The sequence below is a fragment of the Misgurnus anguillicaudatus genome, chromosome 24 (assembly GCF_027580225.2).
Source record: "Misgurnus anguillicaudatus chromosome 24, ASM2758022v2, whole genome shotgun sequence".
NCBI classification, from domain to species: domain Eukaryota; kingdom Metazoa; phylum Chordata; class Actinopteri; order Cypriniformes; family Cobitidae; genus Misgurnus; species Misgurnus anguillicaudatus.
The window spans coordinates 39,793,279-39,810,131 of record NC_073360.2 but is presented as its reverse complement, the minus strand read 5'-3'; the positions used below and the strand labels follow the sequence as shown (position 1 = coordinate 39,810,131).

Here is a 16,853-nt window from a genome sequence, read left to right as displayed (position 1 = left end):
AAATTAATACAACAAAGCATTGTGATGATAAGATTGACTTCAGTGGTTTAGATTTTGGGAGTGACTGTGACTGCATATTTATCTATATGTGATTACTGTTGCTGTGCACAGGCGAGTGAGGTTTGTAACGGGATCCTATGTGCAGTTTCAGCACCTGTTGTGTCAAGAACATTAAAAGTACAGATAGAGACGTAGTGGAAAATCACAGAGTTCTGATACAACACTTCATATCAAGCCTTTTCATATTACTGCTCCCACATAATGACTTTAACCTGCATAAACTAAAGATATTTGAAATAATACAAAGTTGAGCCTTTCATTATTTTTTTGTGCGTTCTGCAGAAGAAATAAATTCGAAATGACATCATTTTTTTTATTATGGGGAGAAGTGTGCATTTAAATATAATTTTTTTGAAAATCTTTGGAAAAAACGATTGCAGTGTGTTCATTTACATTTATTTGTTTAGCAGAAGTGACTTACATATAAAAGAGCGTTTAACATTTTGTACCTTTGATATATAGTGTAAATTTTCAAATAAAATAATATAATTATTTAGAAATAGTCATCGACATGAGGTTTTTTTGTCCATTACAACTAAAAACAGTGAATGACATCGAAGTACCGCGAGAGCGAGTCAAATGCATAGCTTTTGAGCTGCTCTCGCGGTACTTTGAAGTCATATGCGATCAACTGTCTGCGCAGTCTGGTGACGCCCAGTACACTCTTAAAACATTCGTTTTCCAGTTGATTTCGTTTCGTTTATATATTTGTTTTTTAAATATGATAATATTTTTGTTAATATCTAAAACTATTAAAACGATATGCGCCATTTCGAGGCTTTTTGTGTTCGCTTGTGAACTTAAACTGGAATTTTCTTACAGGGGCGTTGCTTGCAGATAAAGACATTTCATTGGTCACTTTGTTTCTACATAGCCAATGAGAGGAGAGGACATAGCGTTACGTAGACAGGTGGTGGACCAATGGGCGTTTAGTTACAGCACGGGTCACAAGTTTGAATTTGAAAATGTTTCGGGGATAGTTTGGATGCGCGTCTCAGTTTTAATTCGTCCTGCATTCACGGTAAAACATTGTTTTATTATTATATTTCACTTTATAGAAATATAAGGGAATTAGTTTTGTCGCGATGTCATGTTGTTAAAACTAGTAACGTTAAGTTAGAGTTAACATGTACACAAAGAGCGCAAAATGACCTTTTTGTTGTTATACGTTTAGTTTTAATTGTGCGTTTGGGCATTGTTATGTATGTTTGTATGTAGTCCATTTTTGACTACCAAATGTATGATTCAAAATGTATTGTACTGTAGATCAAAAGCTAAGTAAAATGTATCATAAAAACAAATAAAGTGGCAGCAGTAGTAATGCCCATGGATGTTTTTATTTATGTAACGTTAGCTGCATATTCAAATATCAGCCTGTTTGTCCATTTTACGTCTAACATAAAAACTGTTTATAATTTTAATGTAATATTTTGAAACTGTCTTTTAGAGTCCGCCATGAAGGTAAATAAGGTAAAGGCGGAGGCTCTTTCGATATGGGTGAGTATTTCTTTCATAATGTATGAGTTTCTTGTTTGGCATATACCATTAAACCACTTATTGATAAACCAGCTAACCAAGCAGCACATATATTCAGCTACAGTATGAGTGTCATCCACAGATGATCACACTTGACATACATTTTGTGGATTTCTGGAATAAAAATAATCATGATAACTAATCCTGTTAAGTTTTGTGAATAAGTTGTCATCCATGTAACATTTAAAGAAATGATTTTACTGACTCCTGTTCTCCTGACAGATGAACGGCATGTTTCCAGACGAACCCTTCAGACAGTCCATTCACATAAAGGACATGCTCATGAGAATCTGCTGCAAATTGTAAGTTATGATTTGAAACTCAGTTGTAGTTTAATCTGTGAAAAATCTTTAATATTAACGTTCACTTGTTGCTTTTCAGACAGGAAAAAGAGGAATGTGAACAGTTAAAGTCTTTAACCCTTGATAACAAAGTTGAAAACGTCTTGAACATTTTGCACAGTAAGTTTAAAATCTATGCTTGTGTCCTTTTACATGTTTATGTCTATGTTTTGAATCAGTAGCATTACGTTACTGTAGTCAACGGTTTTATTTTGTTCTTAAGTTTATTAGTGTAAAGCAATAGTGGTGGCTTAATAATTAAACCACTGGACTGTTTACTTTAAATAAATGTTTTGGCTTCAATACAAGTTAAAGGGATAGTTCACCCAAAAAATGAAAATTCTGTCATCATTTAATCACTCTGAAGTTGTTCCATACCTGTATAAGTGTCTTTGTTCTGCCGAACACAAATGAAAAAATTTTAAAGAATGTTTGTAATAAAACAGATCTGGGGCCCCATTGACTTCTATGGTAGAAAAATAATACTATGGAAGCGAATGGTGCCCCAAATCTATTTGGTTATAAATATTCTTTAAAATATCTCCATTTGAAAAAATTTTATATCGGTTTATGACAACTTGAGAGTGAATACATTATGATGGAATTAAATTTTTGGATGAACTATCCCTTTAAAGTTGCAATGAAATTGAAATTAAAACTGTAATTTATTTTGGAATATTGTGGTATTTTTACGAATGATTTATCTGAGAGCTTCATTATTATTATTGATATATTGAAATTTCATGTGCCCTCATAATCTTAAATCAAAAACGCAAATCTCCTCATCTCCTCTGGAGGGAGTGGGTGGGGTCCAGGAAAAGAGTGCAGTGATAAGCAAATGGCAAAATTACCCAACTTCTCAACGGATGAATTCAAGTCCAGCCTTGCCTTTTTCATTTCAGAAGCCGTTTTATTTGGATATACGTCCCCACAGGGAAAATAAGACGGTCGTTACTTCCTTTTCATGGCGACTTTATGCTCTGTGAAATTTTATTATTTCATACAATAACTATTTTAAATATGCAATTAATCCTTTGAGGTTTGATATTAGTCCATAGCACCATATGAATGCGAGTAAAAAACTGTGGATTGTCCTAATGTGACTGCTGATCAGAGCTGTGCTGTAGTCCTGGACACCACACAGAGTGATGCTGGTTCCTGCCGACAGAGCCTGTCAAGTGTTTGGGTTCTCTGTGCGATGGTTCCACACAATCATTTAGAGATCGTAAACCAATGCATGCCTATATAAAGGGGCGGTTTCCCAGACCAGGATTAGCTTAATCCAGGACTAGGCCTTAGTTTAATTAGGAAATATAATTAGTTTTAACAAACATGCCTTACTAAAAACATTGCCTGTGTGCATTTTGAGGTAAAACAAAGGGCACTGATGTATTTTAAGATTTGTCAGTACAAGTTGTTTTCAGTTTGGAGAGCTCTTAAGTGTTTAAGTCTAGGACTAGTCTAATCCCTGTCCGGGAAACCGCCCCATAATGTCTACATCTCATTTGCAGATGACTTTCACTTCAGCAGAACACAAAGTTCTCTCATCTCACAGAAGATAAATCAAGGAGTTGATGTGGAGCTTCAGCTCGCCAAGGTGTGTATTTGGATTAATTATTTTTACAGCTGAAACACCTTGTTTATTTTATTCCGTTAGGCTGCATATGTGGAAATATTTTTGTGTACATGTGAATAGTTTACCCTTAAAATATCTTCACGTACCCTCGAGAGATTCTGGACCCATGTAGTATCACATATGACTCTGGACCACAAAACCAGTCATAAGGGTATGAGAATTATACATTAATAGAAAAATGGGCTTTCCAATGATGTATAGTTTGTTATGATAGGACAATATTTGTTTGAGATACAACTATTTGAAAATCTGAGAGTGCACTTTTTTTTAAGTTGTCCAAATGTAGTCCTTAGCAACACGTTTTACTAATGATAAATACATTTTTATATATATTAAGGGTAAGAAATGTAATAATTATCTTCATGAAACAGGATCTTTATTTAATATTGTAATGATTTTTGGCATATAATACTGATCATTTACATACAATGTACAATATACAATGTACCAATATACCTGTGAACTTATGACTTATGGTTTTGTGGTCTAGAATCACATATAACTATAATATAGTTTATTCTGCATGAATAAACTAGGGCTGCAGGATATTGCGAAAATAGTGCGATATGCGAGTACTTGCTAAATAATACATGATCCCATACGGCAAAAATATACAAAAAAGGCCCAAAAATATATATATATATTGAAATGTTTAAAAATGTATTTTTCACCAGTATATGTTTTGGTATATTTTGAGATCTATTAAAAATAATTATTTGTAAGAAAAACTTTGTATGGTAAAAACATGTATATATAATGGATTTGAAAAGGTTCAAATAGCAAAAATGTTCTTTATAAAATTTTACATTTCATACATACTTCACAAACATTTTTTTTATTTTGACCAAGAAAAATATATTTTTTTACCGTATGGGTTGTAAAATTAGGAATGTATTTGTTGCCACAGAAGTGTATTTTAAAATACATGTTGATATATGAGGGAAAATGTATTTAAATACAAAAATAATTTTTATTAAGCTTTACTTTCTACAAAATGTATTTGGTGTTTATTTAAAACATATTTTTGCCCAGAGAAATATATTTTTTGCTGTATGGGATATGCAAAATGATAATGCTTTAGGTTTGTAAAATCACTTTACATTATATTAAATTGTTTAAGAACTGAAAATGATACAACTAACATACATATTATTTCTGGAAAAAGCACCACTCTCATGATTCATAACTTTTTGGAGTATTAAAATCATTTAGTTATTGTAAACCATTGTGAAATCTACGTTTGTGATATTGGCATTCTTACGGTATATATTTTGAATAAATGTAAACAACTGCCAAGAAAAAGATTATCAGCATCACACTGCAAAAAAATGACTTTCCTACTTAGTATTTTTGTCTTGTTTTCAGTAGAAATATATAAAAATTCTTAAATCTAGATGTATTTTCTTGATGAGCAAACTGACCTAAGAAAATAATACTAGTTTTTAGACAAAAAATATACAATTTAAGTGAATTTATGCTTAAAACAAGCAAAAATATCTGCCAATGGGGTGAGAAAATTTTACTTGAATTAAGTGGTTAAGAAAAAAGAAATCTTATTTCACAATTTTTTTCCTCAACCCATTGGCAGATAATTTTGCTTGTTTTAAGGACAATTTCACTTAAATTGTATATTATTTGTCTTAAAACTAGACTTATTTACTTTTCTCGTCAAGAAAAAACACCTTAATTTAAGAATTTTTAGATATTTCTATTGAAAACAAGGCAAAAATACTAAGTAAGAAAGTCATTTTTTGCAGTGCATGAATTGAGGACAGTGCCTTACAAAAGATTTGGTCGAATTTAGCACCCAGGTATTTTATGCATTTTCTGTTCTTATTGGAGATTAAGAGCAACATTAAGATTCCTACATCTATTTTTCACAGAATTGCATTTGTTTGTATGTCAACTAAGTATTCATTTGTGCTTAATGTTTTTGCACAGGTGGCGCTTCTGCTTTGTTACTGCAGTTTTAAAAAGAAGAACCTTGTACCTATGAGCACAAGTACAGAGGTTTGTCTTTAAAAATGACCACAATCACTTACTTTCCAATCATGAAACATTAATGCAGCTTAATGTGAAACACTGGCACAGTTTTGACTTCTGGCTCTTTATCTTTCTCCATTTCTTGTTCAGTTGGTGATTGCTTCCATGTTTCACTTTGTAAAAGACAGCGCAGATGGTTTGTCTTTAGATGAAGGCCTTGATCAGTTTCTGACTCAGGATTGTAAGTATCCTCTTCAGGACATTTGCTCATCAGTCTGCTCCATTTTCTTATGCACTGTGTAACTGAAGTCTTTATATGTAATTTGCTGTAATAAATATCATTGTGTAGCTGTGATGAACGTCTCGAGCTCCAGCTCCGACAGTGGAACCAGTTCGTCATTTTACATCGATGATGAGTCTCCACTCTTCAGTCGCTTTCATCGTCCTCCCAGAGTTCAATTTCAGGAGCTCTGCACTGTGGCCTCCAACTTGGATGGGTAGGTGTCCTCTGTGCTTGTATGATTGGAGTAACTGTGCCCACCTGGTTTATAATGTTAACTTTTTTACTATTCCTATTGCTCTAGGTAGTTAAGTTAACTCTCATGGGTTGAAAGAATCCTGCTTAAAGGGTTCATATGTTGCACCTGAAAAAGCTAGTCACATGTCCTGGCGGTGCCTTTGCGGCATTTTGAAAACACCTCGAAAAACAAGCGTTTCGCACCTCGTGCATGTCGCGACCGCGTAACTTCCATTATGAGCGTGCATACCACGCACTTACATTTGAAATAACGAGCTTAAGAGCAGAAAAGACACGATATGTTAACCGCCCCATCACACTTATGTATCACAAGAGAAATGCATTAATCTCAGTTGGCCATAATGGACTGATAAAGTGTTTTGTTAAGTAGTATGAGTTAAAGATTTACATTTAAACATCTGACACACACATTTATCCAAAGTTCCCTGGGAATCAAAAGGTCATGGGGAATCAAACCCATGACCTTTTGCACTGCTTAGGCAATGCTTTGCTACAGGAACACATGGGCAGCATCCTTCTGATGTTTGTTGTAAAAAATAATTCAAGATCTCAGATGCAAAACCCTCAAAGTGCGCCAGACGTGATTATTTGTAAATAAGCTTTTGTTATAAGAGTATGCGAACAAAGTGGTATTTCCAGGATTAGGACCAGGATTTGAAGCGAAAGTAATATGCATTTCATGACTGTATAATATGTGCTCAGAGCTCCTCAGTTTTTAATGGTGGTGTGTATATATATTGTTTTACTTAGTTGAGATATTATTCAATCAAATAATACTTATATATCCATGACCTCCAGCTCTCCGATACAGGACATTATGAGCACTCCACATTTCCAGCTAAAGAAGCTCCGTAAGGAATTGGCAGAAGAGGGTGACATCAGGGATGAACTTGAAAAAGAGCTGGCCAGTCAGAGGAACATTATCTTGGAGAAAGGTATCTCGGATGTCATTCTTGCTGTGTTTGATGTTGTGAGGTTATTGCCGGTTTCCCTTAAATGTTTCTTTCTTTGGCACACAGAGGGTCTGATCTCTCAGCTGCATCACAGAGTAGACCGTCTGCTGCGGGAACAGGGACAGTTGGAGAAGGACCATAAAGCTGCTCTGCTGGAGCTCCAGGAGAAGAACGAGAGGTGAGATGCAAGACAGCTGAGGTCAAGAATTAAAAAAAGTGTGAAATTTGTTCAGTATTTTTAAGTTGTTTTTTCTTTCAACAGTCTTCTTCATAGAGTACATGAGGTACTCAAGCAGTGTCAGGACCTAAAAACGGACAACTCTCAGAAAGAGAAAAAGATTGACGATCTTACAGAGGAGAATGGGACTCTTGCTGCTCAGGTCAGGTTCTGGTTTCTCTTTCTTTTTTCTGCTGTGCCATTACTTGAAAATATTTGATCAAATTACGTTGACTCTTACCGACTCTGTCTCTGGTCCCTTTAGGCACGAAATGTCTTTGCCCAGCTGGCAAGAGCCGAGGAGGAAGTTGCTAAGCTCATGCTGGCCCATGAATCGTCAGAAGCTGAGTGGACGAACAGAAGGGAGTATCTGGAGAAAGAGCTGCATGAGGCTGTCACACATAGGGTGAACCATTGACTTCTTTCAAAAAACAAATTCTTATTATCATTGCATTAGGGGTTTGCTTTACTCCTGTTTTGTACTTTCTAACTGGTGGGTTTGTAATCTTTCCTCTTGTTCTTTCTCTTCAGGAGTACCTAAGTGAGCAGGTTCAGATCTTACAAGGAAAGATTTCTGCTCTAGAGGATGAACTCAAGAAAGTTCAAAATCAGGAGAGAGGAGAGGTTCTTGGTCCCATCATGGAGGTGAGAATTCCAACATTTTAAACTAATACATTCCAGAATTTTGACTTATTTTTTAATTAATCTTTTTTAAATTCCTAGTGGGAAAAGCTTAAACAGGACTTGGCGGATCTAACTCTTAAACTTGCTCAACTTCAAGACACTATTTCATGCCTTCAGAAGGAAAAGGCAGAGGTTGAGGCATTACTGGCTGAGGAGAGAGGCTCTTTTGAAAAGGAAACAAAAAGACTTCAGATTGTGGTGTTTGATTTGGAACAGTCCATTAGCAGCATCCGTATGGAGAGAGAGACACTACAGCAGGCTTTCCAGGCCCAGAAGGAAATGCTTACCGCACAGATAGACGCTCTGGAAAGGGATGTTTCTCGGATGCAACAGGTTGAAGTTCAGTTGACAGCGGAGATCAAGATCTCTGCGGACCTTCGCCAACAGAAAGGGGAGCTGGAAGAGAAGGTAGCCTCTTTAGACCAGATGGTCAATGCTCTACATGCTGAGATCCAGGGGTTGGAAACAGAGAGAGCATCACAGCAGGATTCTCTTAATGCCCTCGTTATAGACTTGCAAAGTGCTAAAGCAACCCTTGGGGAATACGAGGAGAAGTTAAAAGATCATCAGAATTTGGTACAAGAGAAGGATTCCTTGAAAATGGAAGCATGGACAATGCGACAGGAAATTGATGAGCATCTGAAGGCCATTGGAGATCTTCAAGGGCAAATTAGTTTTCTAAGACAAGAGAAAACAGAGGAAGAGAACAAAGTTAGTCAAGCAGTGACCCAAATTGAGAGCCTTCAAAGCCAAATTTTGCAACTATCAGAGCAAATATCTCTGAAGGATGAAGAAATCAGAAATTTGAGTAAAGAGTATGACTCTTTAGACCACGAGCTAAAGCTTGTGAAGGAACAAAATGTTGAAATTAATGAAATGATTAAAACCATTCGTAAAGACCATGAGGATACTATTAAGAAACTTCAGCAAGAGCTGTGTTGTGCTTCTTTAACTGCATCAAAGAAACAGGAGGAAATTATGGTTCTGTCAGCTGAAGTTACATGTTTGAACGAGAAGATCTGTCACTACAATGAAAACGAACATCAGAAACAACAGGAGTTTTCTGTTTTAGAGGCAGAACACAAAGTGTTGATGGAAAATGCGACTTCTCTTCAGAACCAGTTGGCTGAGGTTAAAATTATGAGTGCCCAGAAGGAATCTGAGCTCCTTTTGCTTCAACAGGAACTTTGCCATCAAGAAACCATGAGAAAAGAGGCGCAGGAGCTTGAGACAGTCAGGTCTGAGAAGTTTGAGAAGACTGTGAGTGAACTTCAGGCCAAAATCTTAGAGGTCTCCTCTGTTGCCTCAGAGAAGGATGCTTGTGTGACTTCTCTTCAGGAAGAGATAAAGGATCTGCAGCTGAGAGCCAAACAGTCTGAAGATGGTCTTCGCACAGAGCTGGAAGAAAAGATTGACACCCTTCAAAGAAAACTAGATGCTGCCAAGCGTGTTACTGCAGATAAAGAACATCTGCTGGAGTGCTTGGAACAGAAGCTGAGGGAGATGGAACTGCTTTGCCAGCAAAAGGAGAAGGATGTCATTGAGACCCATCAGGCAAAGGAGGACTTGGAGAAGAGAATTGTTGAGCTTTATGTTGAGAAAGATCAACTGATTGAGTGTCAGCAGAAGTTAGACCTATTGAGGAAGGAAAGGGACCACTTTTCTGCTGAAGTGACATCTCTCAAAGGGGATATATGCCGTTCCCTAGAAAATGAACGACAGAAACAACAGGAAATTTCTGTGCTGGAGGCTAACTACAATGCTTTAAAGGAAAACTTGGCTGCTCTTCAGAGCCAGTTGGTGGAGGTCACAGCTACCGCTTCTCAGAAAGATTCTGAGCTTCTCTTGCTTCAACAGGAGCTTGCCCAACAAGAGACCCTGAGAAAAAGTGCTCAGGAGCTTGAGACAGTCAAGTGTGAAGAATTTGAGAGAAGGGTGAGTGAGCTTCAAACCAAGATTCAAGAGGTTTCCGCTCTGTCCTGTGAGAAAGAAGCTCAGGTAATTTCACTTCAAAATGAGATAAAGGATCAGCAGTTGAGAGCAAAACAAACTGAAGATGATCTCAACAAAAAGCTAGAAGAGAAGCTTGGCTCCCTTCAAGGAGATCTAGATGCTGCCAATTCTGTTGTTGCAGAAAAAGAACGATTGCTGGAGTCCTTGGAACAGAAGCTGAGGGAGATGGAACAGCTTTGCCAACAAAAGGAGAAAGATGTCCTTGAGACCCATCAGGCAAAGGTGAACCTGGAAAAGAGGATTGTTGAGCTTTATGTTGAGAAAGATCAACTGATTGAGTGTCAGCAGAATTTAGACCTAATAAGGAAGGAAAGGGACAACTTTTCAGCTGAAGTGACATCTCTCAAGGAGAAAATATGCCATTCCCTAGAAAATGAACAACAGAAACAACAGGAAATTTCTGTGCTGGAGGCTAACCACAATGCTTTGAAGGAAAACTTGGCTGCTCTTCAGAGCCAGTTGGTGGAGGTGACAGCTACCGCTTCTCAGAAGGAATCTGAGCTCCTCTTGCTTCAGCAGGAGCTTACCCAACAAGAGACCCAGAGAAAAAAGGCTCAGGAGCTTGAGACAGTCAAGTGTGAAGAGTTTGAGAGAAAGATGAGTGAGCTTCAAGCCAAGATTAAAGAGGTTTCTGCTCTGGCCTGTGAGAGAGAAGCTCAAGTAATTTCACTTCAAAATGAGATAAAGGATCAGCAGTTGAGAGCAAAACAAATTGAAGATGATCTCAACAAAAAGCTGGAAGAGAAGGTTGGCTCCCTACAGGGAGATTTAGATGTTGCAAATTCTGTTGCCGCAGATAAAGAACAACTGCTGGAGTCCTTGGAAAAGAAGCTGAGGGAGGTGGAACTGCTTTGCCAGCAAAAGGAGAAAACTGTCATTGAGGTGCATCAGACCAAAGAGGCCCTGGAGAAGAGGATTGTTGAGCATTATGTTGAGAAACAACAGCTAAATGAGTGTCAGCAGAATTTAGACATCTTGAAAAAGGAACGAGATCAAATGTCAATTGAAATAACATCTCTTAAAGAGGAAATCAACAGTTACCAGGAGAGTGAAATGCAGAAACAACATGAGAGGTCTCTTATAGAAGTTGAATGCAACACATTAAAGGAGAACCTGGCTGCCGTAAAGGTGCAGTTGGTGGAGGTGACATCTACATGCTCACAAAAGGAATCAGAGTTTCTCTTGCTGAAAAATGAGCTTCACCAACAAGAGATCCTTAGAAAAACAGCTCAGGAACTTGAGACAGCTAAGTGTGAAGAGCTTGAGAGAAAGGTGAGTGACCTTCAGGCTAAAATCCTTGAAGTGTCTACTCTTGCTTCTGAGAGGGAAGCCTGTGTGACTTCTCTTCAAGAAAAGATGACTGATCATCAGTTGAGGGCCAAACAGTCTGAAGATGATCTCCGCAGGGAGCTGGAGGAGAAAATTAGAACCTTACAGGTGCAGCTGGAAACTGCCGGTCATCGTGCTACAGAAAAAGATCGTCTCCAGGAGTCTTTGGATGAGAAGGTGAGGGAGATGGAGCAGTTGTGTCAACAAAATGAAAAGGATATCTTTGAGACACATCAGGCAAAGGAGGACCTGGAGAGGAGAATTGTTGAGCTTCTTGATGAGAAACAACATTTGAATGAGTGCCAACAAAATTTGGAAACAATGAGAAAAGAAAGAGACCACCTGTCAGCTGAAGTAACATCACTCAAAGAGGAAATCTGCCATTACCAAGAGAATCAAGTGAAAAAACAACAGGAAATGTCTGTTTTAGAGGTTGAACACAACACATTAAAGAAGAACTTGGATGCTCTTAACAACCGATTGGTGGAGGTGACAACTATAGCTTCACAAAAGGATTCTGAGCTTGCCTTGCTTCAAAATGAGCTTTCCCAACAAGAGTTCCTTAAAGAAAATGCTCAAGTGCTTGAGAAGAATGTTAGTGAACTACAAGCTAAAATACTAGAGGTTTCCACTCTTGCCTCTGAGAGGGAAGCTCAAATAAGTTCACTTCAAAATGAAGTGAAAAATCAACAATTAAGTGCCAAACAGTCTGAAGATGATCTCCGCAAAGAGCTGGAGGAAAAGATTGGAATTTTACAGGGACAATTTGAAACTGCCAGTTGTGATGCTGCAGAAAAGGATAGCATCCTGAAGTCTGTGGGCCAGAAGCTGAAAGAGATGGAAGTGCTGTATCAGCAAAAGGAGAAAGATGTTCTTGAGTCACATAAAGCAAAGGTGGACCTAGAGAAGAGGATTGTTGAACTTCTTGATGAGAAGCAACAACTGAATGAGTGCCAACAGAATTTGGATACAATGAAGAAGGAAAGAGACCACCTGTCCTCACTTAGCCAGTCTCTACAGAGAGAATGTGATGCATCCCAGAGAATTCGAGCTGAGCTGGAGTTAAAGGTAGAGGAGCATAGTGGCTCCATCCTTGCTCTTAAAAAGGCTGCTCGACAGTGGGAAGAGCAGAATCAGGAACTTTTGGAGCAACTGAAAATAAAGTCAGAAGCAGTAGAACACTACAAAGCACAGGTCTGGTTTGATTTTTGTCCCTTGTACCCTAATTACTAGATACTATTTGATACACCTCTTTAAAGGAGAATCGTTTTAAATGGTAGTCTTGGGGTTTTTTTCAGGTGGAGAAGGCAATAACTCACTATAATGGTAAAAAGCAGCTGTTGGTGGAGGCTCAGGAGATGAACAAGAATCTTGAGGACTCGCTGGAGGCCAGCAAGAGGGAGGTCAAAGCTCTGGAGACAGAGATGACATTGGCTCGCATGGAACTAGACCAGGCAAAGACTAAAGAGAAGAGCCTTGTAACCAAAGTTAATAGCTTGGAGGCTCAGGTTAGTTTTTAAATGTTTATAGTAATGCCATAATTTTTTTATTCAGACCTGTATTGGTCCAAGATGTCCATACAACACAGTGAATTACAGAAGAAAATTGTAAGATAAATGATATCAGAATTACCAAATATTGACCGAATGAATTTTGGTCAACAGTTGTATTAAGTTTAGAGTCTTTGAAATACTTTTGCCTAGTCTCAATTTGGTGTTTGTTTGCTTTAGGTGGACTTTGCTAACAGACAGCTGAGAGAGCACAAAAAGATTGAAGTTGATATTGAAAAGGTGAGACACAGGGACAATCTGTACATGAGAGGCGCAGAAACACGGCAGGACACCAGCACAGATAGCTTGGAGCTGAACGATTCACTCAATCCTGACAGGTAAATGCGTAAACCCAATCTACCTTTATCATGCAGAGTTGTTTTCCAGGTTACTCATGTTTTTTCCTCACTTTGGCAGTCATTCGGCAATGCCCGGTGAGTCCAGCACTCCGTTGGTACGTAGCTCTGAGCGTTTGGCTGCTAAACGTCGTGCCCTGGGCTCAGAATCCCTTGAGACTCTCTATTTCACACCTATTGGTCACCAAGGCAACAAGCGAAAAGGTGATCGAAATGATGCCATTGAACGCAAACTGGAGACAAGTATCACTTCTTTTGGTGATCTTGTAGTCGACTCCACTAAGAAACTCACGGCCTCAGCCCGCAGGCGACGCACTACACAGGTTATCAACATCACCATGGCCAAGGTAAGGGACGCTCAAAGTTAATCTGCAACTCGGATTTTGCTGTTTATACCTAACTCGCATTTATGCATTTTGCATATCCAAATAAAGAAAATGTATCTAAAGAAAGATCTTGTGTGCGTACCTGCTGTACTAGAGGATAAAGATTAAGATTACGTTTTTGTTTGTTTAGAAGGCACTAGAAAGTGTTGAAGGGGAGGAGTCATTTTCTAGTCTGCATTCTGCCCGATCTCAACCCAACCTGGCAACACAACACCCACGACCTTTCTCCTTGGACCTCTCCGAGGAAAGTGCTTTATCAAAAACCGACAAACTTCAAAGTCTTCCTGGATATCGCAGAAGTGCTGTGCACAACGTTGTCCCAGCACGAGGTACATTTTTGCACCTAAGTAAATAAGTTAGTTTTTAGACGTCCATGGCTTGAGGGACACAGTGTGATTTTGTTGTAGCACATTGTTGACTGTGTTTGTGTTGTGTAGCCACCAGTACATTCTGTATCGGGGCAGAGAATGAACCAGAGCACGCTGCCGATGACTGGATGCGCATCGCTGAACTTCAGGCACGAAACAAATCCTGCCTGCCTCACCTGAAGAGCAGCTACCCGCTGGAGTCCAGGGTAATAAAGAGTTATATTACACTTATTCATCCCTGTTTTCCTTTCCTTTGCTCCAAAACATGAACCACTGTCTACAGATGTGGGAATGTTGGTTTGATTTCAGTCTGCTTTACTTATCAATACAATAAACAGGCATCAAACAAGCCCACATATCTGGATAACTTCAACGTTGAAGTTTCAACTGGGATGCAACACGCGTCCTGAAAAGTGAAGCCAAAACATTTCAATCTCCCCCTGGTGGCTGGCTGCAGTATAGGTCATTAACCTCGCCCTCTCCATGTAAACCAATCGGACGAGAGCTAAACGTAAAAATCAAAATTCACTTTAAAACATTCCCAGAGATGTTATTTCAGTTGACTACTTGATTTGTGTTTTTGAGTCAAATGGGGAAATGGGCAGGGCCTTACAACCTTTGGTCCACTTTACAATTGCTACTGCGCAGACTCCAAATGACATCATTGTGGATATTTTTGGGATATATATTGGCTTTTTTTACAATGGAAGTCTACGTGTTGTCCATCTTTTTTATAGTCTAGGTTTCAACTCATTAACTCTCAATGCTTTTTTAGATCCGGTTTGTTGTCTCGGATGATGCTAGTTTTCAACCTTTTTTTTTTATGAAATTAAAATCTACACTGTTCACCTTTTTTAGCCCAGTCTGGGACTTCCCTCGTTCACCATAACAGATGATGACATGCGGATGGGTGATCCAGATGAGACGATTCGGCGTGCGTCCATGATACCGGGTCAGATTCTGGAGTCCCTCAACTCTCGACGCTACTCTCTGGCACCTGGAACAAGCTCAAACCAGGCTCATGCACAATCGCAGCCCCAACGCTCCACCATGTTACCCGGTCAGATCCGATCCAGCACTGCTGCTCACCGGGCTGCACAGGACACAAAAACAACCGCACCCACGCGAGCATCAGCAAATACACGCAGCCCGTTGGCTCCCAAACGCCCTGGGTCCCAGTTGCAAGGCCCTGATACACCTGAGGTACACAAGAATGGCTATACTTGCTTATAATTTTTTTTTTACACGATTATCATTAACTAAAAATAATTTTACACAGACAAAGAAGTTGGCAAGCTGCTTCCCACGACCAATGACGCCCAAAGGCAGGCATGCCAACAGTCAAAACAGACCTCCAAACTCTCCCGTATGTAATCTTTGTGTGTTAATAACCAATGTTTTAGATTTGATTAAAGCTTTAGTGCTAGGTTAGAGAAAAGTTTCAAGTGAAAACAATCCAGCGTGTGTGTCATAAGAGAAATATTTCTTTAATTCATTTCAAGGTTGACCGAAGACAATCTCTCATGTTCACCGTGGTGAATACTCCAAAGACCAACAGTCGCGGTGACAGCAGACTGCAGAGAGGCCTCAACAAGCTGCGCAACAGCGCCCGAAAATCTCCCGCAGTGGCCAGTCGAGCACTGCGATCTGCAGTTAACGGCAGATCTCCTATAGACTCAACTCGAGGAAAATCACCCCGAAACAAGTCTCCCAAATCTTCTAATGCCAAAAAGGTACAAAAGCATTTTAATGGAATTTATCTCTGAATACAGGATTTGATGAAGATACAGATAGTTGCTCATGATTATTTATAGTTAGTGTAGGTCAAGAAATTGCACATGTGTATAAAAAATCCTTTGTGTTTGTTTAGGCATTACAGTGACCCTCTGTTCTGACAGATTTATACTGAGTGTGTATGTATTTGATGTTTTATGGATTGGGTGTCTCTTGGCTGTCTGTGTAGCATCTGCTAAGTGCTTAAATGTAAATATCTGTGGGTTGAGTTTATCTACCATTGGTTTCCGCTGCACTGGTGGTTGCGGTTGTGAGTTTTAAATATGTTTGGTGGTGGAAGTGCACTCACTTGAGATCAGTTATCACTTGGGTCTCCCATCATCTCACCTGACTCAAACTACTTTATATATGCAAAGATCCTTAAGGAGCATCTTGTATGTATAGTGTAATGTCTAGATTGAACAGTATGTGAAATTTATTATAATGAAAAATCTTCTTTCCACAGATTAAATTCAGGATGAAAGTTTAAATCGAAGATTCCACCCAAAGTCTGCCTTCATTCATCTGGGTTTTAAAGACAACTATTCACTTTCCTTTTGTGATTTGTTTCTGTTCTTTACACATCATCTTTTGTTTTAATTGTTTATTGTCCTGTCTGTTTCATTTAATAGGTTTTATATGTATTATATTTAAATGTATTTCTTTTTTTCTTTTGAGAATAAAGTTCTTTATGCCACATGTGCTGATGAGATTTTCACCCTTTGCTACATATTGTATAGCATTAACAAAATCATGTGCATTTATTTTGATATTTAAGTTAACATTTATTTGTATATATATTTTTTACTTTAGCTTCCCATCCTGGTTTAATGTGCAGGGATAACTACAGGTTAGCAAGCAGTGATGTATGTGTTTTTCAATTTGGTATATTAAAAGTGGGGAATTAGCAGAATAAGAAAAGCAGGGTTTCATAATAGTCAAACCAGATTAAAAACAGTTTTGATAATATGCACCCGAATACTATAATCCGGTGTCCTCATTTTATAATCTATAATAAATAAATATAAAATAGATTGAAAAATAAATATGATATGGACATAAAAATATATTTATTTATTAATTTAAAAGTTTAAATTTCCATCCATCCATATTTATTTATTTATTTTTCA

General features: G+C 38.3%; 1 protein-coding gene and 1 non-coding gene across 4 annotated transcripts; both read left to right on the top strand.

Moving 5' to 3' along the window:
- Positions 1-970: 970 nt before the first annotated feature.
- On the top strand, positions 971-16,599 carry numa1 (nuclear mitotic apparatus protein 1). 3 transcript variants are annotated; one of them, XM_073863559.1, is made up of 24 exons: positions 971-1,081; positions 1,508-1,557; positions 1,819-1,898; positions 1,978-2,057; positions 3,449-3,534; positions 5,515-5,583; positions 5,707-5,797; positions 5,906-6,053; positions 6,893-7,029; positions 7,114-7,225; positions 7,310-7,427; positions 7,530-7,670; positions 7,796-7,909; positions 7,988-12,484; positions 12,589-12,798; positions 13,021-13,178; positions 13,258-13,543; positions 13,713-13,911; positions 14,020-14,156; positions 14,809-15,153; positions 15,230-15,316; positions 15,453-15,683; positions 15,821-15,859; positions 16,190-16,599. In XM_073863559.1, the coding sequence occupies exons 2-23, from the start codon at positions 1,516-1,518 to the stop codon at positions 15,830-15,832; spliced, it is 7,380 nt and encodes a 2,459-aa protein (XP_073719660.1). In that variant the 5' UTR covers positions 971-1,081; positions 1,508-1,515; the 3' UTR covers positions 15,833-15,859; positions 16,190-16,599. The 3 variants fall into 3 exon arrangements, with proteins under 3 accessions (XP_073719660.1, XP_055053465.2, XP_055053464.2); XM_055197490.2 differs by having other exon boundaries at positions 15,821-15,863; positions 16,190-16,598; XM_055197489.2 differs by lacking the exon at positions 15,821-15,859 and having other exon boundaries at positions 16,190-16,597.
- Positions 3,022-3,150, top strand: LOC129439037 (small Cajal body-specific RNA 14). Its single transcript, XR_008642761.2, has one exon.
- Positions 16,600-16,853: the final 254 nt, after the last annotated feature.